The sequence below is a fragment of the Astatotilapia calliptera genome, chromosome 22, assembly GCF_900246225.1.
Source record: "Astatotilapia calliptera chromosome 22, fAstCal1.2, whole genome shotgun sequence".
In the NCBI taxonomy this organism is placed as follows: Eukaryota; Metazoa; Chordata; class Actinopteri; order Cichliformes; family Cichlidae; genus Astatotilapia; species Astatotilapia calliptera.
In genome coordinates this window covers 5,233,576-5,261,226 of record NC_039322.1, presented here as the reverse complement: position 1 = coordinate 5,261,226, position 27,651 = coordinate 5,233,576, and the positions used below count along the sequence as shown (strand labels likewise).

At 39.5% G+C, this 27,651-nt stretch overlaps 2 protein-coding genes across 6 annotated transcripts in view; one reads left to right on the top strand and one right to left on the bottom strand.

Annotated features, from left to right (window-relative positions):
• Positions 1-1,090: 1,090 nt before the first annotated feature.
• LOC113015179 (tapasin-like) lies at positions 1,091-10,482 on the bottom strand. 4 transcript variants are annotated; one of them, XM_026157123.1, is made up of 10 exons: positions 10,452-10,482; positions 8,783-8,850; positions 7,695-7,869; positions 5,657-5,842; positions 4,158-4,406; positions 3,676-4,035; positions 3,206-3,529; positions 1,631-1,732; positions 1,401-1,429; positions 1,091-1,244 (listed from the first exon to the last, which is right to left on the bottom strand). In XM_026157123.1, exons 3-10 carry the CDS (start codon positions 7,753-7,755, stop codon positions 1,233-1,235), a joined length of 1,323 nt encoding a protein of 440 aa, XP_026012908.1. In that variant the 5' UTR covers positions 7,756-7,869; positions 8,783-8,850; positions 10,452-10,482; the 3' UTR covers positions 1,091-1,232. The 4 variants fall into 4 exon arrangements, with proteins under 4 accessions (XP_026012908.1, XP_026012909.1, XP_026012910.1 ...); XM_026157124.1 differs by having other exon boundaries at positions 7,695-7,810; XM_026157125.1 differs by having other exon boundaries at positions 7,695-7,795.
• Positions 10,483-11,952: 1,470 nt separating this feature from the next.
• LOC113015191 (major histocompatibility complex class I-related gene protein-like) overlaps positions 11,953-27,651 on the top strand; it is a 74,417-nt gene continuing 58,718 nt past the window's right edge. The window contains exons 1-8 of one of the 2 annotated variants that reach the window (XM_026157139.1): positions 11,953-12,095; positions 16,144-16,404; positions 21,925-22,203; positions 23,034-23,348; positions 23,671-23,766; positions 23,966-23,983; positions 24,155-24,217; positions 24,330-25,306. In XM_026157139.1, coding sequence (XP_026012924.1) covers positions 12,017-12,095; positions 16,144-16,404; positions 21,925-22,203; positions 23,034-23,348; positions 23,671-23,766; positions 23,966-23,983; positions 24,155-24,195 — 1,089 coding nt within the window. In that variant the 5' untranslated portion in view covers positions 11,953-12,016 and the 3' untranslated portion in view covers positions 24,196-24,217; positions 24,330-25,306. Of the gene's footprint in view, positions 12,096-16,143; positions 16,405-21,924; positions 22,204-23,033; positions 23,349-23,670; positions 23,767-23,965; positions 23,984-24,154; positions 24,218-24,329; positions 25,307-27,651 lie in introns of those variants that run through there. The other variant, XM_026157140.1, reaches the window with a different exon arrangement.

Sequence of the window (27,651 nt, the reverse complement as noted above, 5' to 3'; positions counted from 1 at the left end):
ATGCACTATGTCATAAAGCTCAAAACATTGCAAACTGGTTTCTTGTACATGAGGATAAGTTTACTGTACATGAATGGCCTCCACAGTCACCAAGTTGCAATCGAATAGAGCAATTCTGGGATGTAGCAGAACGAGAGAGACATGCCATGGAAACTGTGTGATTCTAAATGTAAATATGGACCAGAATCTCCAAAGAATATTTGCAGCACCTTATTGAATCTATTCCATGTAGAATTAAAGCAGCTCTGAGGACAAAAAAGTATTTAACCCAGTATTATTAAGGTGTACCTAATGAAGTGACCAGTAAGTGTGAGTGAATGTGTGGTTTAAAGCGTGTATAAGAGCAGAGTGTTAAACAAGAAGAGGACTTATTTGGTGTGTTTCAAGAGATTTTTTTTATTTAATTAAAATTCAGAGTCCATTTAAATCATTTGCTAATTTAAAATCTTCCTTACAGCAGAATTTTGTGCTCTGTTTGTAAAATCTCCATTTCAGTCACAGGTTTAATGTTTATTATCCCGGGCAAGCATGTGATGAAGAAAAAGACAAACACACCTAAAAATAATATGAAAACAGAAATACAATCTCCATATTTACAAAAAGGACAAAATTTAGACTGACAGTTTGAACAGTCTATTATTATTATTATAAATATTATTTTTAAAATAATGAGTCTATTATTAGTCTAATTATTTTTACTTAATTAAAACAGCATTTCCTTTTCTTTATAAACCAACAAATACAGTCCGATCTCTGGTTCCAAAAAGGGTGAGTTAATGAGGTTTTTAGACAGACGGGAACATCGAATGGAAGGATTAACCTTTAAAAAACAGAAGCTGATGTTTCAACACATCCCTCCCAACTTCCTCTCATTGTTTTTCTTTCCAGTGTTTGTGACGACATATAAACCATAAACAGAGGAAGGCAAAACCACACAGCTCTATAAAGAAAGATTAAAGAAACGTCACAAGAAACATGTTTGAACTGAGCGTCTTCGAGATATCCCTGTCCCTTTCTAAAGAACAAAAAGTTGAATCCAAACATTTTATAATAAACAAATTTGATAAAAACAAGCATAAAACATACAAGTTTACCTCCAAACCAGAGCAGTAAAAAAAACAAAAGAAAAAGAAAAAATCTGTCCCATGAACATGTGGAAAGCCCCTCCTGAAATCCCATCAAACATATCGAGTGGATCAATGCCACTGATGGTCAGTCGCCTTCTTTCATCTTCACTTCTCTTTCTGTGATGGGAAAAAATTGTAAAATTAAATTCAAAGGAAACACCAAGAAGCACCACGTCCAGGGTGATGAAACATACAGTAGGTAAATAAGTTAATAAGAGATTTCTGTAAACACATTTATATGTTTGTCTGCAGTAAATATTACAGTGACATTACCTTATCTTGTTTATCAGCCTCAGCTGAGCCTGTTTACAGAGAAAATACAAATGAAAAAACAAAAAGTCAGACACAGAGTTTAATAAACATCTTACTTTTTGAAACATATTACTCATTCTTTTTTATTTGATCCAAAAGATGACAAGATTTTTTCCAGCTTGAAATGATTAAAAAAACCTTCAATACACATTAAAACTGTTGGACGATATTTTTGCATCAATATTTGCTACCTGAGCTGGTAAATGTCCACGAGACAAACTTGATGAGCCCATAAAGCACCAGCGCCACGCCGACCATCGCCATAGAGTCCTCGATGGACGGAGAACTGAAACCTGAAAAGGAAAAAAGATCGTTAGGATTCATCTGATCTGAACAGGTTTGTCAGTTAAATTATTATTACAGTACTGTAGAAACATTTTAGGCAGGTGTGAAAAAATGCTGTAAACAAAGATGCTTTTGAAAAATATAAATGATTGTTTATTTGCCCCAAATGTATTCCGCAGCAGGACAATGACCCCAAACATGGAGCCAAAGTCATTAAGAACCATCTTCAGTGTAAAGAAGAACAAGAAGTGCTGGAAGTGATGGTCCGGTCCCCACAGAGCCCTGATAGCAACATACTCAGGTGTGTCTGGGATTACATGAAGATACAGAGAGATGTGAGGAAGCCAACATCCACAGAAGATCGGTGGTTAGTTCTCCAAGATGTTCGGAACAACCTACCAGCCGAGTTCCTTCAAAAACTGTGCAAGTGTAGAAGAAGGCAAAGGTGATTTGATTTAAATTTCTCTTTTGTTCATTCACTGCATTTCGTTGATTGATAAAAATAGATAATTATCACTTTTTTAAAAGCATTCTTTGTTTACAGCTGCCTAAAACGTTTGCACAGTATTATATATACTTCAATATTAAACCTTTAAGAGTTATTTCACCAACCGAGTCATTTCAGGTACTAACAGGAGTCAATTTTTAATGGCTCTCATGGTGTTTATCATATCTGTGCTGCTTCATTCATCTATAACAGATATACTAAAATGTTCTAATGCCATTAAATATTACTTAAATGCAACAGTTCAGGTTAGTCTGAAGGTTTGTGATGCAGTAAATCTTTTTAGAAATAAAATATCACAGTGGGTCATAAATGGTACCACATGGTTACTTTGTGATTAACAAAATCAAACTGTTTTAAATCCAGAAGCTGGTGATTCAAACTGTTTACTTAAATCTAAGAATGTGTCAAACTACGATAACTCAAAAGTTATCCAGGTAAACGTGTTTCAAGATTAGTTAAATATTTAGTCATTTATATGTGATACTAACCTAATAAGCCGCATTAAAAGGAAAGTGTTATGTTAGTGGTAATATCTTTTCTTATATCAGTTTCACTTCTATACTATTCTACCTTTCTTTTCTCTATTTCATCATTAGTACCTTCTCCAACTGTATAAAAACTCCCTTAACTCAACATAACCGGAAGGTCGCCGGTTCGATCCCAGGGCTCTCTGTCCTGGTCGTTGTGTCCTTGGGCAAGACACTTTACCCTACTTGCCTACTGGTCTTGGCCAGAGGGGCCGATGGCGCGATATGGCAGCCTCGCTTCTGTCAGTCTGCCCCAGGGCAGCTGTGGCTACAACTGTAGCTGCCTCCACCAGTGTGTGAATGTGAGAGTGAATGAATAGTGGCATTGTAAAGCGCTTTGGGTGCCTTGAAAAGCGCTATATAAATCCAATCCATTATTATTATTATTATTATTATTATAAACTGAGCTGTTTGCTTGCGTGTCTTCCAGGTTTGCTTCACATTACCGATGACATTGAGGGTCACGCTGGTCCGTCTCGTGCCTCCAGCGTGGGCGGCTACACAGGTGAGCTCCCCTCCTCTGCCCAGGTCCAGCTTAGAGGTGTCGATCTCGAGCCGGGAGGTCTGGCTGAAGGTGCGGTCCCAGGCCTGCCTGTGGCCCGTTACGCTGAATGAATCCAGGGTCTTGGACTTCCCGTCGGCACCTTTAATCTCCCAGCTGAACTCCACGGGGAGGGGCGCAAAGCCGGACGCTTCACACTGGACGTTTATAGTCTGACCTGGAACAGCGAGGGGCAGGGTGGAGGGGTGGATGGAGAGGGATGGCGGTTCTGGGTGGAGAGAGGAGCAGAAAAACAAGATGAGGTTAAAAGTTAAATCTGGAGTTTTTACAGAGCTGAGTGTTTATTTTAAACACATCTGGTTATTTCAGTGAAGCAAACACGTGCGTAATGCTCCAGAAATACATTTTCCTCACCTTCAATCTCAAGGTCCAGCGCCACCTGAGCGAGCAGGTGTGGCAGATACACCGTGCAGATGTACGTCCCAGAGTGAAGCACTTTAGCCTCCTGCAGGAGCAGGGATGCGTTTCCTTTCTCGTGCAAAGCATCAAAGTCCAGCGTGGCTCCCTCTTCCTGCGTGTCGGCGAGGCGGTCAGTCTTCCCGTCGTAAGCCAGAATCAGGCGTCCGCGACCTCTGAACTGGTACCGCCATTCGACGGCGAATCCAGCCCCATACAGAGGAGAGGAAGGGTTGATCCAAAAGCCGCAGTCCAGCTGCACGGGCTCCCCGAGTCTGGACTTTACTGAGACCGTTTTAGTCGTCACGCTCAGGATCACTGAGGAAACAGAGTCAGACCGACACACGTGAGATAATAAACTTTTATAATTGTTGGCCAATCAATTTTTTGATCTGTGAACCCCCAGATATAAATGTGTTGGGTTAAAATCAAATCATTACCACTGTGCTCTTTAGATCCTGTGGGGCTGCGGGTGATAGTAGAGATGCCCAGCTGTTCGTTGAGGCCCTGAAATGCAGATGAAAACCACTCAGCCTGCAGGTACACGGGGCTGAGGCCAGACTCTGTGAGCGAGGAAACCCAGTCCAGGCTGGAGGGCTGCGGCAGGAAGGGGTTGATCTCACACTGGGGCTTCGTCACAGAGCCTCTGGGAGGGTTGAGCGAGCGGTGGCAGAGGGTGCCAGCTGGGTCTGAGAAACAGGAGTCAAAGGTCACGATTATACAACATGTAAGATGTCTGAGACACTCGATCTGTTTATAAATAAAAGAAAATAAGATGAACAGCTGTGTGTAAATAATTTTAAGTGAATAATTTAACCCACATAGTAACACAGTTTGCGGAATTACAATTTTTACCTAATTTTATTTTCTTCTTTTGCTTTTCATTTTATATTTTTTGTATAGTTTTTGTACGTGTTGCTCAGTATTGCTTATTCAGAGGCCCACATGGGACAGATATGGCAAATTATTTTATGCTGTTATGTTGTGGAGGGTGGTTTGTGTTACATACCTGCCCCTAAACAAATATGCCTTTAAACCTACACATGTGAAAATACATAACAAATAAATCTTAAAAAGAGATGCTTTGGTCAATGATGGAATCCATAAAAATACAAAAAGAAAAATATAGAAACATGCAGAGCTGCTATGAATACATGTTTAGATTTATTATCTAAATTGTTATGTAATCATAATATTTACATAATATTCTCAAAGAGAAATGTTGATGGAGTCAAACTAACAACCTAGGAAATACATGTTTTCCAGACTAATGTGCTAAATACACACTTTATGTGCAGTAACTTTTAAACACCAAGACATTTAGTGACTAAAACGAGCAGCTGGGTTGTTTTATACAGGAACATTTGGTCTATATGTTTCTTACACACTGCCAGACAAAAAAGTCACCACCTGGACTTCACTAAGGAAACAGGTGAGAGCCTTCCCCTGTACTGGAGGTTTGGCGACCCTGTGTGTTCACGAATACGAGGTCAGTTGATCACCTGACTATTACTGAATAGTCAGGTGATCAACCCATCAGTGGGATTTTTGCTGTGTCAAAATGAAGGAATGGAGCCATCATAGATGATGAAATGTTAGTGTGACTGTTTCGGCCGAACCATTTCCTTTATTTTCAACAGATCATCTAAAATGTTCTCATGTAAATAATTATGGTTTTCAATCATTTTTATGCCTAATGGACTTCTTTCTGTTAACTGAGCTAATTTTATTGTCATGCTGGACGTTAAGTATCTGCCTCAGGCTTTAGCAGCGGTAAAATCTGCTAGCCATGGTTCAGACATACTGGGACTCAAACAGATGTAAATGCATCCAGATAAGAGAGAGGAGAAGAAAAAGTGGACGTAAACTCTGATAAAATATGACTTTTATCGAGCTGCAGAACTTATTTAACTAAGCTGGATTGTATTTTACTCATTACCGATCACAGAGTAGACTCTTTCAGGGTTGATGTCTTTAGGAGCGCGCTGGGACTCGTCATTCTGGCCGTCGGTTCTGATGTGAAGCAGGGATTTTTCTTGGGTCGTAGCTCCAGTTAAACCTCCTCCTCGTCCCGCCTTCTCCTGCACAAACCAGCACTCCAACACCGGACAGCTGCTGCTGCAGGCTTCAGACAAAAGTTTAACAGGAGATTAATGGGTAGTAAAACCTCTGTAAATATCAGACCACGTTATATTATGCCATTACGTTTCTCGACATCATCCACTCAGAAAATTATTGTTGTGCAAACTGTCTTTTCAAGCTCAACCAATAAACAAGGCACTTATAGGAATTATTATTGAAACAGAAAGTTAAATCAAGCGTAATATGTTTCATGAGGTCCAGTTTAAAATGACAGCTAAAAGTAAAAGTCCAGTTCTGTCAGGCGACCCATAAATATTGTACTTAGCTGTTTCCACCCCTTCAGTGTTTTGCTTTTGGTTTACTCCCCTGCTTTTTTTTATTTTTCATTTAGCAAACAGGCAGCAGCCCGTCTACCTTTCCCAGAAAATGAAGCCTCCAGCTGTTTACTGTGAATATCGCACAGTCTTAATCACTAAAGTGAAGACAGCACTGCTTCAATTTGTGATTTCAGGTGTTGGTGATTGTATTTGTAAATAGACTATAGTCAGCAGGATTTACAAAGGGGTAACATGTAAAACAAAGAGTATCTTTATGACTCTTATTTTTTTATTGCTTTACTGTACCTACTTAACCAATTCAGACCTTTTTGGCCTCTTAAAATATCTTTATTGAACTCCTGTTATATTTGTTGTAGTTTCCATATACGATATGGCCATATACCTCTAAAAGAAGACGTTTTTAATGTCCGTGACACTTTTTAACTGGTTGAATGTAGGATAACTTTGCCAAAAAGTGATTGCAGCTTCTACGTTCTTTCACATATTAATGGTCAACATGTCATTTACAGCAGTTTAAATATGGATGATCACTTTTCGGCAATTACCGGTGTTGTGCCAAAAAGTGATTGTCTGCCAAAAACTGATTTCCGGTATTTGCCAAAAACTGATTGCTCGTATTTAAACTGCTATAAGTAACTTGATGGCCTATAATATGTGAAACATATGTCAAATGCATCCCTCATGGATGACACAAAGTCATATTGAGCCACAAACAACATTCGTGTAACAAGGTAGAAGCCGCAATCAGTTTTTGGCAGCGACTTTTATAGAACCTTTATTTATGCAGTTAAAAAAAATCTCATTAACATTAAAAATGTCTTTTGTAAGAGTAAGACAGCAGAAATGGCAGCAAATATTACAATAGTTCAGTAAAAATATTGTAAGTGGGGGAAAAGGACCGGATTGGTTATAATGTGAGTACAATAACACAGAGTTATAAAGATACTTGAAAAAACAGATAATCTTTTAATTCTATATATAACCCCTTTGTAAACGCTGTTCACCGAAGTCTATTTACCAACATACGTAAAGATATTACACATAAAAAATACACGGAAACATTGGAAATCACTTTTTGGCAGGCAATCACTTTTTGGCACAACACCGGAAATCACTTTTGGACAGACGATCACGTTTTGGGCACGAAAATAGGCGTGCACCACTCGCTCGGGGTTTCACGCAGAACTCCATGTTAAAAACGTATTAAATTTATGTTATTTTTGTTAAACGTAATCATGCATACACCTATAACATTCACTTACATGTTTTAAGACGCATTTGGCCATTATTTTAAATTCAGCTTGTAAAAGGGTCATTAAATATGACCTTTACTATGTTTACTTAAGAGTTAAACTTGACGTTATTGTCCAAGTTGTTTTGGACATTTCCAACCAGCTGTTTTTCAACTTTTATATGTTATTGAACAGATAGAGGACTTCCATGCATATAAAAAAGGTTTTTCTTACATGTACGGTTTATAATATTAGTAATACAGCATGCATAGATGTATTTTTGTCTGTCAGACCAGCAGAGCAACAATGAGCTCGACTAGCTTACCTTGAATAAAGCAGGTAACGGCGATCAGAGACAGTTTATAGATGGTAGATAATTCCGTCATGTTTATCCGTGTTTCCTCACAGACAGGTCCCCTCGTTTAGCTGCAATCAAACGGACTAAACAAGGTTTAGTTGGCTGGTTTTCCCCTCCAAGTCCGAGATCAAGTTCAGTTTCACTTTCACATACAGACGAGTCCGACAGTTATCCAGGAAAAACACAAAAACACGCCATAAGTTCATAATATATCAGGATTAGCTGACATAAGAGTGAATGTGTATCTGAAAAATTAAAGTACCCGGAAGCCTAAAAACAAAGATTTTACAGTAGCTTAGAAGAATACGTCTTCAAAATTGCATTCAGGAGTACTGCCATCCCGCCGCTAGATGGAGCCCTCTGACTAAAAATTAACCAAAGGCAAATTGTGGAGTAACTTGCTACGTCAGTGGCAGCAAGGCATCAGAAAGATAACCCAGTCTGAGGGCAGGGGTCAGATGAGGACAAGAGAAACAGAAAAAATAAAAAGTCTTAAATCTAAACACACAGCCTTTGTTTTTATATTGTAAAAGCAGCATACTGAGTGTATAAGCCTTGGTTTTAGTAATAGAAGTTCTTTTTTTTATTTATGTTTTTTAATGCATACAGAATTCATCATAAATTACTTCTCTGTATGAGTTTAGTAACTTGTTCTTTACAGATTAGAAGTTAGCTGTACACTTTATTTTTAAATGTATGTCCTTCTGACCTGTCTAAAATGTTGATGTTAATAATTCATTGTTTGTCAATTGATTGTTTCACTTCTTTATTTTTGCAGGAACGTTGCAGAACAAGTCAGACAAGAAGCCTTAACGTCCTGGCACATATATTAGATAACAGCCTATTCTTTGCTCTCCGTTTGTGCGCCAACGCTTGCAAATCAAACCAGATCGGGTGTCATAAACACAAAAACGAAACTTAACAGAGTGATCACGTGGTTTCACAGAAAGAGGTGGAAATGGAGTGCCGTTTGAGTCCAGTGGTGGCGCTCTAACACTGTGACTGATCTTTCTGCAAAACACCACCAACAGAATTAGTGAGGCTTGCCACTGTACCTTTAACTGATGTGATTTCCTCATTGTTTGTATCCAAGTCACACCAGAAAAGCCGCAGCAGGGTTTGTCTGATAGACACAAGGAAATAGATGAAAACATATGTGCTACCTATGATTATACACTGAACAAAAATCTAAACGCAACACCTTTGTTACTGCTCCCATTCCCCATGGGATGGACGTAGAGACCTAAAATTCATTCCAGATACACAATATAACCATCCCTCCCAAACAGTGGTCACAAATCAGTCCAAATGTGTGGTAGTGGGCACATCTGCTATATTGAGATAATCCATCCCACCTCACAGGTGTGCCACATTAGGATGCTGATCTGACATCATGAGTAGTGCACAGGTGTACCTCAGACTGCCCACAACAAAAGGCCACCCTGGAATGTGCAGTTTTGTCTCACAGCAAAATGCCACAGATGCCACAAGCAATTAGGGAGCGTGCAACTGGCATGCTGACAGCAGGAATGTCAACCAGATCTGTCGCCCGTGCATTGAATGTTCATTTCTCAACCATAAGCCGTCTCCACAGGCGTTTCAGAGAATATGGCAGCACATCCAACCAGCCTCACAACCGCAGACCTCGTGTAACCACACCAGCCCAGGACCTCCACATCCAGCAGGTTCACCTCCAAGATCGTCTGAGACCAGCCACCCAGACAGCTGCTGGAACAATTGGTTTGCACAACCAAACAATTTCTGCACAAACTGTCAGAAACCGTCTCAGGGACGCTCAACTGCATGCCTGTCGTCCTCATCGGGGTCTTGACCTGACTCCAGCTCGTCGCCGTAACAGACTTGTGTGGGCAAATGCTCACATTCGATGGCGTCTGGCACGTTGGAGAGGTGTGCGCTTCACGGATGAATCATGGTTCACATTGCTCAGGGCAGATGGCAGCTGAGAATGTCCCAGTTCTTGCATGGCCAGCATACTCACCGGACATGTCACCCATTGAGCATGTTCGGGATGTGCTTGACCGGCGTATACGACAGCGTGTACCAGTTCCCACGAATATCCAACAACCTCGCACAGCCATTGAAGTGGAGTGGACCAACATTCCACAGGCCACAATTGACAATCTGATAGACTCCATGCAACGATGTGTTGCACTGCATGAGGCAAATGGTGGTCACACCAGATACTGATCGGTTCTGGGTCCCCAGACCCCCAATAGCGCAAAAAACTGCACATTCCAGGGTGGCCTTTTGTTGTGGGCAGTTTGAGGTACACCTGTGCACTACTCATGATGTCAGATCAGCATCCTGATGTGGCACACCTGTGAGGTGGGATGGATTATCTCAATATAGCAGATGTGCCCACTACCACACATTTGGACTGATTTGTGACCACTGTTTGGGAGGGATGGTTATATTGTGTATCTGGAATGAATTTTAGGTCTCTACGTCCATCCCATGGCGAATGGGAGCAGTAACAAAGGTGTTGCGTTTATATTTTTGTTGAGTGTATATCACTAAAGCACTTCTGGATGGATACAAACTGCATTTCGTTGCCCTGTACCTGTGCATGTGCAATGACAATAAAGTTGAATTCTATTCTATTCTATTTAATCTGAGAATCTGGCGTTTCTGGCAAAACACAGTTATATTTAAAAGTCGATTCAGGATTTAATTAATTGATATCGCTTTATTCAAGCTACTCACCTCCCACTTCCACCTGCACTTTCAACTGGACCACGGCCAATCAGAGAGGTCCCACCCCTTACTATCTCTGATTGGTTTAGTCCACGATAGGGGCATAATGTGTGTCTGTTGCTGACCACAGGGAAGGTTGCAGATTTTTTTTTTTTTTTTTGCTACCGAACAGTTGGTGGCACAGGTGCAACCAAATATTTTTTTTTAGTCGCACCACTGAAAAATTTGGTCGCATTTGTGGCGCACAGCGTGACGTGAAAAAAGGCACATACCTTTGACGTGGTGTGATGAACTCTGAATTCCTCGTCCACACATTAACGCAAAAAAGGAGTTTTAAAAAAATCTCAGTTTTCGGTGATTTGAAACGGCGTTTACGTGTGGACGAAACAGCTGCGTTTTCAAAAATGGTGGTGGTGGTGGGGGCGAAGATTTTTCTTGTAAAACAAAGGGGGGCCTAACAAAAAAAGTTTGGGAACCACTGCTTTACACAAACATCACATTGGGGAGACATGTCAGAGAGGTAGGCTGATAGAAAAAGCAAAAAAACAAAAATACACAACATGAGGTGAGAGGAGGAGAAAAAAACCTCCACTCAGACTGAGCTCCTAATGGTATGTTGCAGGAATTGCCGTCTTGTGTGTGACTGGGTGCAGTAAGGAGTGTATGTGATGTGTGTGTGAAGGAAACGCGGGGAGCGAAAGAGGAAAAAGAGAGAGAGAGTGTGTCATGGGTAGAGAGGGCGACCGGGAGCAGTGTTCTAACGGGCTACAGGCTATGCAGTGTGTTTTTGAAGTGTGCAGTACTGTTATTAAAGCCTCATCTCTTCAGTACTCTCCGGTGCCTCGGCTGATTTCTGTCTGCCTCACTACTCCACAAAAGTGAAGGGAGTTAACCCCGAAGGAGGACAAACTTCGGCCCTGGAGGAAGCATCTCCCCTCGCGTCTCCCGACTACGGTCAGGGGACTGACGGCGAGGAATGGTTAACAGGTAGAACAGTTTGAAAACAGAAAAAAAAACACCCCAGCACAAAAAGCACATGACAGTCAATACACCACAGAAACACAAGACAAGTAACAGGGGTGGGTAAAGGGTGAGAGAGAGCCGGTGTAGGCAGCGCATCCGGTCCTGCATGTCTGCGCTGGTCCAGTCGACCCGCCATCTGTCCCGGGAGGGGACAAGCATCGAAGGCGTTTGGAAAGGGAGGGGGGATGAGTGTGTATCAGTGTATGTGTGTGCGTTTAAAATGAATACAAATCACTCCACTGAGAAACTTAACAAGGTTTTATCCACTGAATAGAAAATAAATTATACAGTGTATACCCAGCATAACACGAACTAAACCTGTCATAACATAAAAATTTATAAAGACCAGATGAAACTGAACTTCCCTTCGTGATAAACTGGTTCATATGAAGATATTTTACTTTCAGTTTCGTTGATTTAAGTGACGTTTACTCTCAGAGTAAATCCCTTTTGGCTCTGATCGAGGCTAATGGTGATGTTTCTCCTGGTTCTCCATTTTATCTTTAGCTTTTTCTGGACAAGCGAATACACAAAGTCTGTTAAAGGTTTGGATGTTTATGGTCACAATGAAGAAGAAGATGAAAGCCTTCATCTTCTTTCTTCTCCTGGGAATACAGGGGGCAGCGGCAGGTCAGTTTGACTGTTATATTTTTGTCTTTTTCTATGTCAGATTTATGTGTTTTGAAAGACAAATGGACGGACTGTTTGCTCCCCAGAAAGTTCCTGTACGCTAAACATTTAGTTGTAATGGATCCTAGTAGAAAATGTCAATGTTTAGAAACAATCGATTATATTATACAGGTAATTAAATCGTCTGTTTATCTCTTCAATACCTAATAATAAACATTAAAGGTTAGATGAAGGCAAAGATTAAAACAAGGCGACTTATGTCCCAAACTATTTGATGATTTCCGGGTTTAAACCGTTCGTGACGCATTTTTAAGCGTTGTGACTCTGCTGTCTCTCCAAACAGTCCAACAAATAAAACATCAGTGAGGAGGTCTGATGATAATCTGGTGACAGTAATTAAAACGTTTATTTTAAAAACTAAGTAGCATTTTAATTTTCATGAGGGTTTAAAACATTTTCACACAACAGCTGCTTATTAAAGTTAACTAAAGTTCATTTAAGTATAAATATTATTTTTATTTTATTGTTATTTAAAAAATATTTGTTCAGTATATGAAGAGCCACATGTCATTTTATGCAGTCTATTAAAAGTTAAAAGACTCCTGCTTTGTATTATCTTCAGTATTATTCACCAGTTTTATGTTTGTGAATACTTTCTGTTTGACAAACATGCGCACACATGTCGTAACTAACGAGTAGTTACACCCGGATATGAAGTTCACTGTTTTTCTGGTGTTATTGCTTAATTAACAGCGCAATGAGGTGACTTTTGTTGTGACGTGGATAAATAAAATAAAATAGAATTCAATTGAACTGAATTGAGATGCAAATTAAATCATTATTACTTCATAATATCAGATAGTTTATGTATGTAAAGTGTGAGTACACTACACATACCATCATGAACTAATTTTGGTATCACTGCTGAACAGTGTTGGGACTAACGCGTTATTAAGTAACGCGTTACAGTAACTACGTTATTATTGTGGTAACGAGCACGGTAACTAGTTATTATGCCAAAACCAGGAACGCGTTACTCGTTACTGGGATTTAAATAGGCTCGTTATTCGTTACTTCGTGTGGTGGCTATCGCGGAGCTTCCACAGATTCAATAACACTAGCAAGTGGTGGAGGCCAGCAGGTGGATGAAGGAAAAGTGAGGCAAGAGGAGAGACCCGAACCAGAACACAAGAGACCAAGGAAGACCCACAGAGGGGCAGCCGCGCCACTGTCCCAGAAAGAGCTGAGGAGAGTCCCGGATGAGGGCTCACTCAGCAGCCGCGGAGCAGAAGCCGGGGGGTTGCAGTGACGCGCCCGTGAGCTCCGCCGGCAGCCAGCTGTGCCTGAGTGACCGAGCCCCAGGCCGAGAGGCCGGGAGCACCCCACCTGTTGACTGTTATCATCATTTTTCCTCCTTCTATTGCCACTCGCCACACATATCAATTTAAAATTAATACAAATCACTCCACTGAGAAACTTAACGAGGTTTTATCCACTGGATAAAAAATAAACTACACAATGTATACCCAGCATAACATGAACTACACTTGTCATAACATAAAAATAATAGAAACCAGATGAAAATAACCGTAACCCTTCCCTTAATCATACACTGGTTCATATGAAGATATTTTACTTTCAGTTTCGTTGATAACCCTAAAGGGTGCGTTTAACCCAGATTTAAGTGACGTTTACTGTGGGAGTAAATTCCGATTGGCTCTGATCGAGGCCAATGGTCACGTATCTCCCGGTTCTTTTTCTCCTATTTTAGCTTTAGCTTTTTCTGAACAAGCGAATGCTTGAAGTCTGATAAAAGTTTGGATGTTTATCATCACAATGAAGGCTTTCGTCTTCCTTCTTCTCCTGGGAATACAGGGGACAGGGGCGGGTCAGTTTGACTTTTATATTTTGTCTTTTTATATGTCAGATTCCCCCAGAGTGAGAAAGGGCTGGTCAGATTTATGTCATTTTAAATACAAATGTACATTTAAACAGAAACAACTGATTATTTTATACACATAATTAAATTGCCTGTTTATCTCTTCAATCCCTTAAAAATAATTACATAATAAACATTAAAGTTTATGTTGGAGTTATTTGTTCTTTAGTTTTATTATTAAACTCATTCAATTCATTGTTTTGTTTGCTGTTTATCTCATTAATTCAGCCAGGACTGTAAGGTCCAAAAATAAAAATGAGAACCATTAATTTTCAGGAGGAATGAAAACATTTTCACACAACAGCTGATCACTAAAGTGTAATTAACACAAAGTATCTGTAAAAATCTTTGATGTTTTATTGTTTGTTCAGTATACACTGTATATGAAGAACCACATGTCATTCCATAGAGTTCAATAAGGGTAAAAGACTCCTGCTTTGTAATGTATTCAATATTATTCACCAATGTTATGCTTGTGAATACTTTCTGTTTGAAGAACATGGTCACACATATCATAACTACTGAGTTACACCCGGATATGAAGTTCACTGTGTTTCTGGTGTTATTTCTTCATTAACAGCACAATGAGATGACTTTTGTTGTGAGGTGTATAAATAAAATTAAATCGAATTAAACTGAACTGAATTGAGATACAAAATAAATCATTATTTCTTTATAATATCATACAGTCTATGTATGTAAAGTACCAGTACACTTTGCATACATACTCACCCCCTCGTCCACTCCGCTCCTCTTCAGCTTCCCTTCTGTCTCTTCCACCTGCTCACCTGACTACCATGGGACTCAGAGCCTTTAGCTGTTCTGCCCCGAGACTTTGGATGCACTTCCACCAGATCTCCGGACCACAAACTCTCTCACTACTTTTAAATCACGTCTCAAAACCCATCTATTCAGAATTGCATACACCTGATTCCGTCTTAGTCCATTTTTACTTTGCCCAGCTTCTATACTTGCTTTTATACTTTCATGCTTTTTTTTTCTTATTTACCTTATGTTTAATTTTTTTTGCAATGTTTCGTTACATTGTATTGTTGCTATTGTAAGGTGACTTTGAGGGTCTTAAAGGCGCCTGTAAATAAAATGTATTATTATTAAGAGCTAAACTTGGAATCACAGCTGAATTATCAAAAAGAAGCTGCAGGTGAGAAATAGAAAGGTTTGCAATTTAAAGACACTCAATCTCCACCAGGGAGCGCTAATGAGGAGAGTTTGAAACTTACTATGTGGCTTGGTCACTAACACAAATATTAAATCTGTTGACTTTTGATAACTGAAAAACTCACCTGCAAAACTGATTACAGAATAAAATATGCAATCCAAAATGCTTATAAGATAATATTCCCCCAATAACATTAGCTTTGGTTTTATTGATAATATTATCAAAGATATTGGAAGTAAAGCTTTCTGTAACAATTTTAAGCTTCAACAAAGTGAAAAATAATATAAACAAAGAACAAGCATCAATATTGATATTTAGAAAACCCATTACTGAAATTCTGAAAGAACAACAACAAAACACGTGACAGTCACATCAAAAGAATGAAATCAATTCATATAATTTATAATATGAAAAATGGAAATACAAAAGAGAACAACTCACTTTACAAGTCATTTTGCTTGATTAAGAAGAAAGAAAGAAGGAACTTAATCGACTTTCGTTTCATGCAGCGGGTAACAAAAGCAAAACAGATTAAAAAATAATGAATATTTTCTTTAACATGGAAAATAAAATAAAAATATAGTCAAATTAAAGTTATAATGAGTTCAAACCATTAATCATGAGAACTGAATTAAACCAAACTGAAAGATAGACACCAGTTTCAACATTTTAAAGTTTTCTGTGAAAATCAGGTTCAAACTAGAATCTGTTACAAAACACAAAATTACAGCTTTGAAGAAAAGATGATCAGAAAAATGACAATAAACATCTATCTATTCATAAATCTGTTTTGTGTTTATTGAACGGACAGCAGGATTATCACAGGATGTCTTTAACGTGCTGCAGTTTTTCTTATTGTGTTATTTAAAAAATATGCGATTTATAAATCTGTGTTCCTGAGATCTCACAACATTAACTGTTTCTTACAGTGACCCACTCTATGAAGTATTTCTACATTGCGTCCTCTCAAGTCCCAAACTTCCCAGAGTTTGTGTCTGTTGGGATGGTTGATGATGTTCAGATTGATTATTATGACAGCAGGACAGAGAAAGATGTTCCCAAACAGGACTGGATTGCCAGGAATACAGATCAGCAGTACTGGGAGAGAGAGACTGCAAAAAGGAGGGGCACCCAGCAGTGGTTCAAAACCAACACTGAGATTTTAAAGCAGCGCTTCAACCAAACTGGAGGTTTGTTCATGTTTCATTTTTTACAGATATTTGCTGTTAATGTTTTCAGTGTGATTTGTTTTCAGTAGTAAACAGGTTTGCACACATTAAATGTTTCGTTCAGATTACAGATTACAATTATTAACATAATAATTCATAATGAATGTAGAACAGTCTGGAAAGCTTTAATTTAATTCAAACAGCTTTAAGGATCATGTCTGAACTTATATAATTTGTCAGTTAACTGATTAGTTGATCAAAATAATCAAATAATAAAAATAAATTCATGATATTTGAATTGAATTGAACTGAAATTGAAAGCCTTTATTGTCAATATTCATAGTATAACGAGATTAGAAACCGCTCTATAAAAGTGCACATGTGATTTAGCACATTATAAAAACTATACAATATATATATATATATATATACAGAGACAGAGACAGACAGGAAGAGAATTGATGATATTTCAGTGCAGATTACTTTTTGTGCAAGTTTGAGTTGAGTATGGTGATAGCTTTGGGGAAGAAGCATCCCTGAGTCTGTTTGTTCTGGCCCGTATGGATCTGAAGCGCCTGCCAGAGGGCAGTAGGTTAAAAAGATGGTAGCTGGGGTGGTTAATGTCCTTCAAGATGTTTCTGGCCCTGCTGAGGCAATGGGCAGACAAGGAGGGCGGGGGGCAGTGGTAAACCTTCTGCAGTCTCTTCCTGTCTACCTCTGTGCTGCTGGCTTGCAAAAACTGTCACTGCATAGTATGATTTTTAAGGTCACCAGCAGTTTGCAGTTTTCTGTTTATATTTAGGATGTTTTGTCTCTGAAACCTTGATGGGGATTTTTGCTACAATTTCTCAATTAATTGATTAATCTGAAAATAATCTCCAGCAAATCAGCAGGATTAAATTAATCAGTCTGAGATGTATTTGTTTTAGAATTATTGTGAACTAATATTTGACTTTATATAAAAACAATCCTGGAAACCTCAGGACAGTCTGGTGTGTAGTTTCTCACAGTTAGAGGACTTTGTGAATGATAAGAGGCAGCAGAGTTTCAAAGGATGGAGAGATAAACCCAGGATCAGGATCTGAGTCTGCTGCTCAGGATCCATCTTAGTGTGTTTGTCTGTTCCTGCAGCTCACAGGAAGTCGCTCCTCTCAGTTTAGAGTTCCCTCGCAAATAATCATGTTGTAATAAATTATAGAACAAGAAAATATGTCCGACACCATTAACAGCAATTTATCATGAAATAATCTATCATCCAGCTGAGATGTTAAATGTGCTGGGACGTCACAGTTTTGATAACATTTGCTTCAGATAATATTTTCCAGATTCCATTAAACACATGTTGATGTTTTATTTAATACAAAGGAGGGTTGAATTTGCATCAGGGTGAAAGTAGAGACAGCTCAGTGAGCCGCTCACTGTCCAAGGCCTCTTTATGAATCATCTTAATGAACATTCATGTGACAGTAACACTACTAACACTTTAATATGGCTGAAGAACTGGAAGTATTTAAGTTATTAAGACAAAATTCACTGTTTTCTCAGATAATTTTGTAAACCCGCAAACATTCTCATTAATAGCTAATAGAATTTAACTAAATTACAGCCTGTTTTGATGAGGAAATGTTTTCAGGATTATCTTTCATTAGCAGAGAGGTTCCATAAATAAATCAGTGACAAACTCAAAGCTACTCTGTGGAAAATAAATAAATATTTAACTTTGAGTCGAATAGCACAACAGTTTGGTCAGAAGTAGGTAGACCAAAAATAAGAAACACAAACAGACAGACAATGCAAGCTGAGGTCTAACAGGAAAATCACATTTTTCTGTATTTCACACTGATTTTTGTCTTATTTTTAAAATGACAGTAAATCTGAATTTCAATTTATGTTGAATATTTTTTGTTCAGATGTTTTTTTACTAATAGACAACAGCCTGAAAATATAATAAAGGAAATTAAGTGTTAAAATGTCTTACATTTCCCATAAACTGGCTGAAAGTTGATTATTTAAGATGGTGTTTTTAAATCAGGACGCCATAAAATCACCTCTACCAGAATGAGTGGCGAAAAAAAAAGTTTTTTTTGGGGGGGGGGGGGGGGGGGGGGGGGGCTTTTTTTGGTCCTAAAACACCGCTTCATACTTCAAGCATCTAGGCAACGTTTACAAGCGGCAGAAAAAAACGCTTTTCTTGGTTGGTCACTGATCTTGAGTTTTCCGGTGCTCAGTAACAGCTGTGAGCGTTTTGTTGACTCATGCAGGGCCTCCCAGTGGTTTTCTCCACCACTTAATCTAAACTCCAGTAAAAGAAGGAGCGCAGACCATATAAATGCATCCCACATTCACTTTGCTGCCACCTATAAGGAGGGGTTCTGGCAGGATTTTCAGAGGCATTCATGCGTCCTGATTTATTAATCTGCGGTGTGTCGAGTCGCCCGTGGGGCTCTTCAACCGGTGGGGGAGATTGTCACACCTTGCAGGAGCTTTCCTCCCCTCAGGAACTCTCTGCAGGAGGGGGAGATACAGGAGAGGTGGAGGAAGATCTCAGCCTGGGCGTCTATTATCTCATGTAGTCTGGAAGACGAGTGGATGGTGGGGTTGGGTGGACTGTCCCGGGCTCTGTGGGGCCGGGGGGCGCTGCTGCGCTGGGCCCCAGTCTGGATGGGCCTGGGCCCCCCTTTCCCTGGCGGGTCGCGGAGTATGGGAGTGCCTACTGGGGTCAGCGGGGGAGCTGGCCCCAGGGAGGGGTCACCTGCCACTCCCTTCCAAAAGTTGTTAACTAGACAGGCTGGAAAAGTGGTCGCATTTGGGCCTAGATGGCACGTAACTCCACATGTTCACATGTTCACTCAGAGAAAATACCCTGTGATGATGCACGGAGGCATTTCTCGTGTCGTCCTCACCTGCAGACTGTCTGCTCTCATCACAGCATCAGCAGCGCTCACAGATCTCTGTGCTGCACATCCAATAATATTATTAATGTGAATGTTTTAACATTTTTAGAAGAAAAATCTGACCTGGTCACAGTGCTGAAAAACACCAAAGGTGGTCCAAAGCTAATTCATGGCCTGAATTATTGTTTCAGTCCAATGCTGAAATTCAGCAAATTAAATAAATATGAAAGTATCTAATGACTAATAACTATAAAACAGTTATGGTAAGAAGCACAAAGACCAACAGAAGGAAACACAAGCTGAGATCTGACAGGAAATTCATATTTCTTTGGATTTCATACAGATTTTTGTCTCATTTTTAAATGAAAGAAACCTGAGTTTCATTGCATGTTGAATGTTTTTTGGGTTCCACATTTCTTTAAGTTTTTATTAACAGACAAATTTAACTTTAACAAACATCCTGCAGGTCTTTAAAAAACCTGAAATTATAATCAAGGAAATTCAAGCCTTAAAATGTCTCAAATTTTCTAAACGGTATTAACTTCACATCTGGTATTTTTAGGACTGTTAGAAACCAATAATAACCCTAAACACTGATTTAAAAAAAAAAATTGTCTCATAAAATTCATGTTGTCTCTTTGTGATCGCCCTCATTCATCTATTATAAGATGTAGTTACATGGACGGACACACAGGGGGTGCTTACCTTACGGCATAAGTGTGTAATCTTCATTAGCAGCTCCTTCACAGCAGCAGGTAGCAGGTCCGAGCACTCAGCCGGACGATGGAGACGTTGAGGTCTGAGTTTATTTTTCATTTCCAGCATGAAGTAAAATACACATCAGCCAGCGTCTCAGTGAGAGCCAATCACTGCTGACCTGACAGCCAATCAGCTGAACATCTCCAGGTGAAAGAGCACCAGGTAAATGTTGGGACTTGGTGCTCTTTCACCTGGAGATGTTCAGCTGATTGGCTGATTAAACATGTGTCACTTCTTCATAGTTCTTGTTACGTTCCCCCCGAAGGGGTCTAGGCATGTGAGAGAGGGGACCAGTAACAAATGAGTCCAGAATCAGAATGAAAAAAGGAAAACAAACAGAGTTGTTCTGCATCAATAAAACTTTATTACAAAATGGTACAGGTTAACATTAACTTAAAGGGCCGGCAACGCCGTCTTACCAATAACGCCAAAGAAACAAAGAAAACGCTCGCAGCCACGAAAGGCAGGAGGACTACCAAACAAACACAATAAAAAAGGAGGCACTTCCCACACTTCCTACCCTACTCCCCACCACGGGGAGACACTCTCAGGGCCCACAAGCCCACACCACTCACGCAAAGCAGCTATGCTGTTTCCACAACTCCACACTTTGAGCAGGCTAACCACACACAACGCAGAGACACCAGAGAACACCCCACACTGTTCACAGCTCATCCCCAGCTTATATGACCTCAGAGAGGTGATAGCTGACTGGGCCCAGGTGGCAAACGAGGCTAATCAGAAGCAGCTGTGTCCTGGGGAGAGAGAAGAGCAAGAGAGAGACAGAGGGGTGGAGCAAAAGAGGAGGAGGCGGAGAAAAACACCACACCCACACAAGGGCAGTATCAGGAGGCCCAGCTAGGGCCGTAACAGTTCTGCTAACTTTTAATCCTGTTTCTTTACATGTGTAATAAAGGTCAAAGGTCACAGCATGTGTAAAATCCTAACTCAGAGCAGAGCGCAACATGGACGCCTACTTTTAAAAAACTGTCACAGGTTTAAAACCGTCTAAAACTGGATTTAAAAAAATAAAGTTTTTAGAGCGCGTGCAGTGCCATCTTGTCTGAGTACACAGTGACGTCACTGCTGGTTGGCTGGTTGCTGTGAGCAGGGCTGGATCATTTTATATCAGCTAACTAGAGACAGAAGCAACAACTTGATGGAAAACAAGGAAACTAAACAAGAGAATACAGCTGTTGGCCGTGATGCTGGGATTGAGGAGCTCTTTATAAATGAGGACTTTAAGTGGTGATAAGCTCACCACTAGTACCGCACTCCTGGGAGCGCTATCCAACCAGCCAACCTGGTGACGTAATGAGTGATGTTGACGACCACATGGCACAGAGCCCGAAAAATGCTATAAACAAGAATCACTTTTAATCAACATTTTTCTCAGAATAAATCACAATTATCTTAATTTGGGGTAAAAGCTGCTAAAATGTTCTGTTTCATATCCTCTTTAAGTCAACACATTTCCTCAATTTAACCCACAAAACTCACAGCAACCAAATCCTCCTGCAGGTAAAAACAACTTTAATCAACTTTCCCTCGTACAAAATAAACAAGACAAACTAAATAAAAAATACTCCAGTTTCTCTCCAAAATCATCCACAGTACAGAGATAACAACATGATCACATCTGGGGCTGTGGACTCATACGCTACATGTTCACATAAAGAAAACACCTGTGATGATGCACCGAGGCGTTTCTGATGGCAGTGATGTTATAAAAGCAAGAATGTTGAGCCAAAAACAACAGATGTTAATATCCTCTGTTAATAAATAACCGTGGATCAGTGTTTTGTTGTAAAGATGTTGTCGATTCTTAATGCTGTGTGCTGCTAATGTTCCTGGGTTTAATGCAAAGTTTTGTTTTGTTTTCTGTCAGGTGTTCACATTTTTCAGAGAATGTATGGCTGTGAGTGGGATGATGAAACTGGAAAAGTTCAAGCTTATGATCAGTTTGGCTATGATGGAGAAGACTTTGTAGCACGTGACCTGGAAACAGGGACGTGGATCGCTCCAACACCTCAGGCTGTCATCACCAAACACAAGTGGGAGAATGACAGGGCCTTGACTGCGCAGGAAAAGAATTACTTCACCCAGATTTGTCCTGAGTGGCTGAAGAAGTTTGTGCACTATGGGAGGAGCTCTCTGATGAAAACAGGTGAAATCATATCACATGCTTTTTTTTACGGGTTGTACGGAAGCCCCAAACGCAATTTCATTGTTCTCTGACAGTGACAATAAATACTTAAATAAAAAATAAATATGCTGTTTTGTGGCCAGAACAATCTTCATATGTTCCTATTTCTGACCATTAAAACATCACATAAAAGCATTACAACCCCCCCCCCCCTCCTCCAAAAAAACATCACTGTGCGTCAGTTGAGTTAAATTTGCTCTTTCTCTACTTTCCACTCACACATTGACATTTACCCCCTTCTACTTTTCTTCTGATTTCTCTGTCACTCCTGTTAATTATTAAATAAATTAATTACAATTGTTTTTAATCATATTTTCCTTTTGCCCCAATTTATCCACCACCTACACTCTGACCTTTGGTAAATGTTAAATGGACTGGTTCTTATATAGCGCTTTTCTACTCTTCTGAGCAACTTGTGCATTCACCCATTCACACAAGCACATTTGTCTAAGTGCTTTTTTTAGCTAACATTCACACACATTCATACTCCGATTGATGCATCATAGTGCAATTTGGGGTTAGTATCTTGCCCAAAGATATTTGGCATGCAAACTAGGGGAAGCCAGGAATCGAACTAACCAACCTTCCGATCAGTAAGTGACCTGCTCTACCACCGGAGCACCCCATAACCAGTCTCTCCCAACCTCCGTTTCTTTATCATTAAATAATATAAGGCTAATAAGCTTATTTAAAGGCTAACTAAGGCATTAAATTTACATAAAATCACACAGGAATTAAATTAGTATGCACTAAATAGTAATATAGCATCTATCTTTCTCTTCTCTCCTCAGTTCTTCCCTCAGTGTCTCTCCTCCAGAAGACTCCCTCTTCTCCGGTCACCTGCCACGCTACAGGTTTCTATCCTAACAGAGCTGAGATGTTCTGGAAGAAAGATGGAGAGGAGCTTCATGAGGGTGTGAGGAAAGGAGAGATTCTCACCAACAATGATGGGAACTTTCAGATGAGTGTTGATCTGGATTTTTCATCAGTCAGACCTGAAGACTGGCAGAGGTACGACTGTGTGTTTCAGCTCTCTGGTGGGAACGAGAACGTCATCACTAAACTGGACAAAGCAGTGATCAAAACCAACAAGGGTAAAAGTGAAGGTAGGAAACATGCACGTAGTTTAGTGTAAAAATCATGTGGTTCATGTGCTTTTATTTGAGTTTGATGAAAATTGTAAGTTGTATACATGATTATGAAGATTTTCATACTGATACTGATTTGTTAATTTCTTAATAAACATTACCATTTAAAGTTTTGGGTGCTCTGATTTAAATTATTGCCCAATTTTCTGTCTTTTCAGTTTATTTAAATTTGTGAGCATCTTTTTTTTTTGTATTATCTGATTAGCAAACTGATGTTTGTCTCTTTTAACATGTTTCATTTGTTCAGGTTATGATTCATTTGTTGTTGTGTCATCTACAGGAAATTCACTCGCCATGATCATCCCGATCATCGTTGCAATGCTTGTTCTCGCAGTGATTGCTGTAATTGGTTTTATTGACTACAAAAAGAGAACAGGTAAGAGACAAAAACAGAAATCTTTTTTACTCGATGGTTTATCCAAAACAGAATAAGCTCCACAAGGCCCAGAGTCACAGTTCCATAAGAATAGGAGCTGTGTGACAATGTGAGCATTGTCATGCAATTGGTTGAGAGAAAAGATATGAGGTATAACATTTGATAAATGCAACTGAAATAATTTTTCTTTGTAATTCAGAAAAACGTCCCCCATCTCGTAAGTAAAACTTCTTTCTATTTTGTTTTCTCTGATCGCTTATGCCCTGTGCAGAATAAAACATTTTCTGTATTTTATGTTAAATAACTTTTTCAAGGTTAATTCTTGAGAAAATTTCAGATCAGAGCAGGATGTGGACTAACAATGTGTGTCTGACTTGACTTTCTACAGCAAATTTTGACTTTCTAGAGAACATGATTCCTAAAGCCTAAGTGACAAACAACCCTGAACACAGTGAGTTTTTACTACATTTGCTATTTTATTATTTTTTTGTGCTTCAAAAACACAAGAGGTAATTGCTTGATCAAACTAGGAATGTTAATATATTTTATTTTTGTCTTTTTAGATTTATGGACAAATTTTGCACTGAAACAAGGAGCAGTGTCAGCTCATTTGCCCCCATAAACTGTGACCTCATTGGTCATCATTCAAAGCATAAGATGAAGTGTTGAGAATCTAGTTGTAGATGCTTATTGATTGAAATTGACGGGAAATAAGTCTGCTCAACAAATCTAACATAATAGTGACATTTAATTATTTCATTTAGTTTCCAGTTGTAATTAATATAAGGTGTAAATCTAACAAGGACGCCCAACAGAGGAGAAGCAGAGCAGAGTTTAAAAAATATTTAATAATGAAGGCATCACAGCAGTCTTAATTCAATTAAAGGTTTTGTGTTCCACTTAAATAGATCCACTATACTTAGTTTATGGTGTTGGGTTTTCTTTCACACATAGATATTGATAACACAAATGTAGATATACATTAAGAGAGAGATTTACATAAATATATTCTGTTAGAGTCTGGTGATATAATGATATATTTTAGGATGTGTCAACCATTAAACAGAACAATACTACAAATGCTACATCCAAAGAGGACTTCTCCAGGCTGGAGAAGCTTATCAGGTTGGCTGGCTCTGTGGTTGACATGAAGCTTGAATCTGGCGACAGTGGCCGAGAAAAAGTCTGAACAAACTGCATCATGGATGATGTCAGCCACCCTGTACACACTGTCATCAACGCACAGACAAGCTGCTCTTCCCCAGGAGTAGAACCAACATGTGGAGACGGGGAGGAGCAGCAGGAGCAGGGGAGGAGTGGATAATGTTGACCAAGTGCAATAAGCTAAACTAAACAAACTGATACTTTGCCATTGTTTACACTTTTATTCATGGACAATTATTACCTCTTAAATTCTTATTGCTGCTGATATTTTGTTTCCTAATTTTTTGTACGCTTTTGGTATTTGTTCTTATTTGTATTCCCTGAGGGGACCTTCCCAAGGGATTAATAAAGTTTTATTCTATTCTTCAAATCACAACAACAGTTGCCTCAAAGAACTTTATATTGTAAGTTGAAGAGCCTACGGTAAATGTCAAGAACTTGTGCTTGTGGTGATTTCATAACTACAGGCTTTTTTTTCAGGAAAATAATAAAAATTTTCTTCGATATGCTTTTTAGTGAAAAAAATAGCATTTTTTCATTTCTGATTTCCAGCTGTTTATAACATGATGGATTATTTAGTCAAAAGGTGTCACAGACTGCGATGGCAGACTGTGGAGTTGTTGGAAAGTTGGACTCAAACGCAGGACTCTAATGCAGATGAACAACGAGTCTTATTTATAGTGAACAGTGAAACGACTACTATGTACATTCCCAGACACTGTGGTCCCCGTGGCGATTCCTCCCCACACGGTGCAGAATGTCCAAAATGGGACAAAAGCAACTCCAAACTCCTCTTCCACACCGTGACTCCACTCCCAGCTCAAGTAGCCTTGAGTAAGTAAACTTCCTAGTTTTCTTTCACACATAGCTATTGATAACACAAATCCTTGTATAATCCTGCACCAACTGGGGCACAGCCGCACTCTTAAGTAGGGCGCTCCTAACAAGGCCATCAGCTGCAACTAGTGATGGCTGACGAGCAGCAGGTGTGGGAGCCTCTAGTGTGAGAATACTTCCAGGGTCGCGTTCCCTTCAACAACCCAGAACATCCAGGATTGAACATAAACATAGGCAGGGAGACGGATAACCTGCAAGGATCGTCAGTTCGAGCCCAGGGTCCCCAGACCGTGACAAAGGGTATAGATCCTTTTATACCATTATTACTTAGTTTGTTTACCTTTGGCTTCTTTTAATGTATGCTTGAAGTAGAATATTAAAAATTCAAACAATATTCAAAACCACAGTTGCGTTCTGCTTCTACCCACGACTTCACACTGGATGAATCCAGTCTCAGTGCAATCCCCACCCCACCCGAAAAAACAACTTTTGCACTGAAATCTGACTGACAGTTGATGACAGGGAAGCTGTTTATTCTTGTCTAAGGAACTTGAAAAGAGAAGAGTCCGGACTTCTTTAAGTTTCCTTGAAGACATTTCACCTCTCATCCGAGAAGTGTTCAGTTCTAAGAGCAATTGGTGTGGAGTCCCACCCCATCATGTGATTTCCTGAGGTCAAAAGGCCCAGGATGTGAGTGGGCATTAAGGCATCTGGGAAAGGATCTCAAAATTGGATTACAGATGGCAGAGAGTTGGTGTCGTAAGCCACCGCCTCTGTTCAAAGATGGTCGTTCACAGTGGACACTCCTCTTTCAAACCATCTGTCCCCTCTGTCCAAAATGTGAACATTGGTGTCCTGGAAAGAGTGACCTTTGACTTTTAGATGCAGATGGACTGCTGAGTCTTGTCCCGTTGAGGTGGTTCTTCTATGCTGTGCTAGTAGTGAGTGGGCTAACAAATGCATTATATAGTTCACACTAGTAGCAGCAGCATCACATTCTTAATACCACCTTCTCATAGGAACACTAAAAAACTTATATAGAGGAATACCCAGAATGCCAGTCACACACACTCTCACGCACCTTTTGACTAGTTGTTTCTGTCCACATTAGCACATGCATTTTTTGTTTTTACAAAAACAAAATATACAAGAATAGTGGAATGATGGCTGAATGATCAGAATGCCAGAAATCTATTCAGGTTCTGTTGATGCAGCCAGGAATGTACTTAAAAATGTGTTCCAACTGTAAAATCTGCCAATAGACTACAGTTGCAATATCACAACTATTTTACAACATACTGACTCAAACATAAAAGGAGCTGACATCCACATCAAACAATATTGATCTTTAAAGAAGAATAACAGGCAAAAGAAGCATGTTACCTATTTTAAAAGGGGGGGGGGGGATTGCATTGTCGAGTTTTCTGGGATGCAAACATGCTTTTTTTTTTTTTGCCTGTCCCATTTGGTTCTTTAGCCGTCAGAATTGTTGTCTGAAGACCAACAAGGATACCCAATGGATTTACTTTGCCAAATGGATCATCGTGGCTGTAACAGGGCAGCCCTTAGCGGCTGGAAACACAGTGAGACAGACCAAGGCAAGTGTAGTGGAACAAAGTATTTATTTGCTCTATGGCTCTCCTTACAACAATTAACTTGTCGAGCTTCTTCACAGCACAAAAAATATCCCTCTAATGACAACTGGCAGCCTTAAATATGTTCAGCGGTCACAAACTTAACCATTATTCCACTCTCAGGTAAATTCTTAAATCCCAACCTTCCACCACAGTATACAATATATCAATAAGAATAAATAAATAAATACATTTTCACATTTACATATTAATAAATATTTCACACTTTATTGTTACACCAAACCCAATA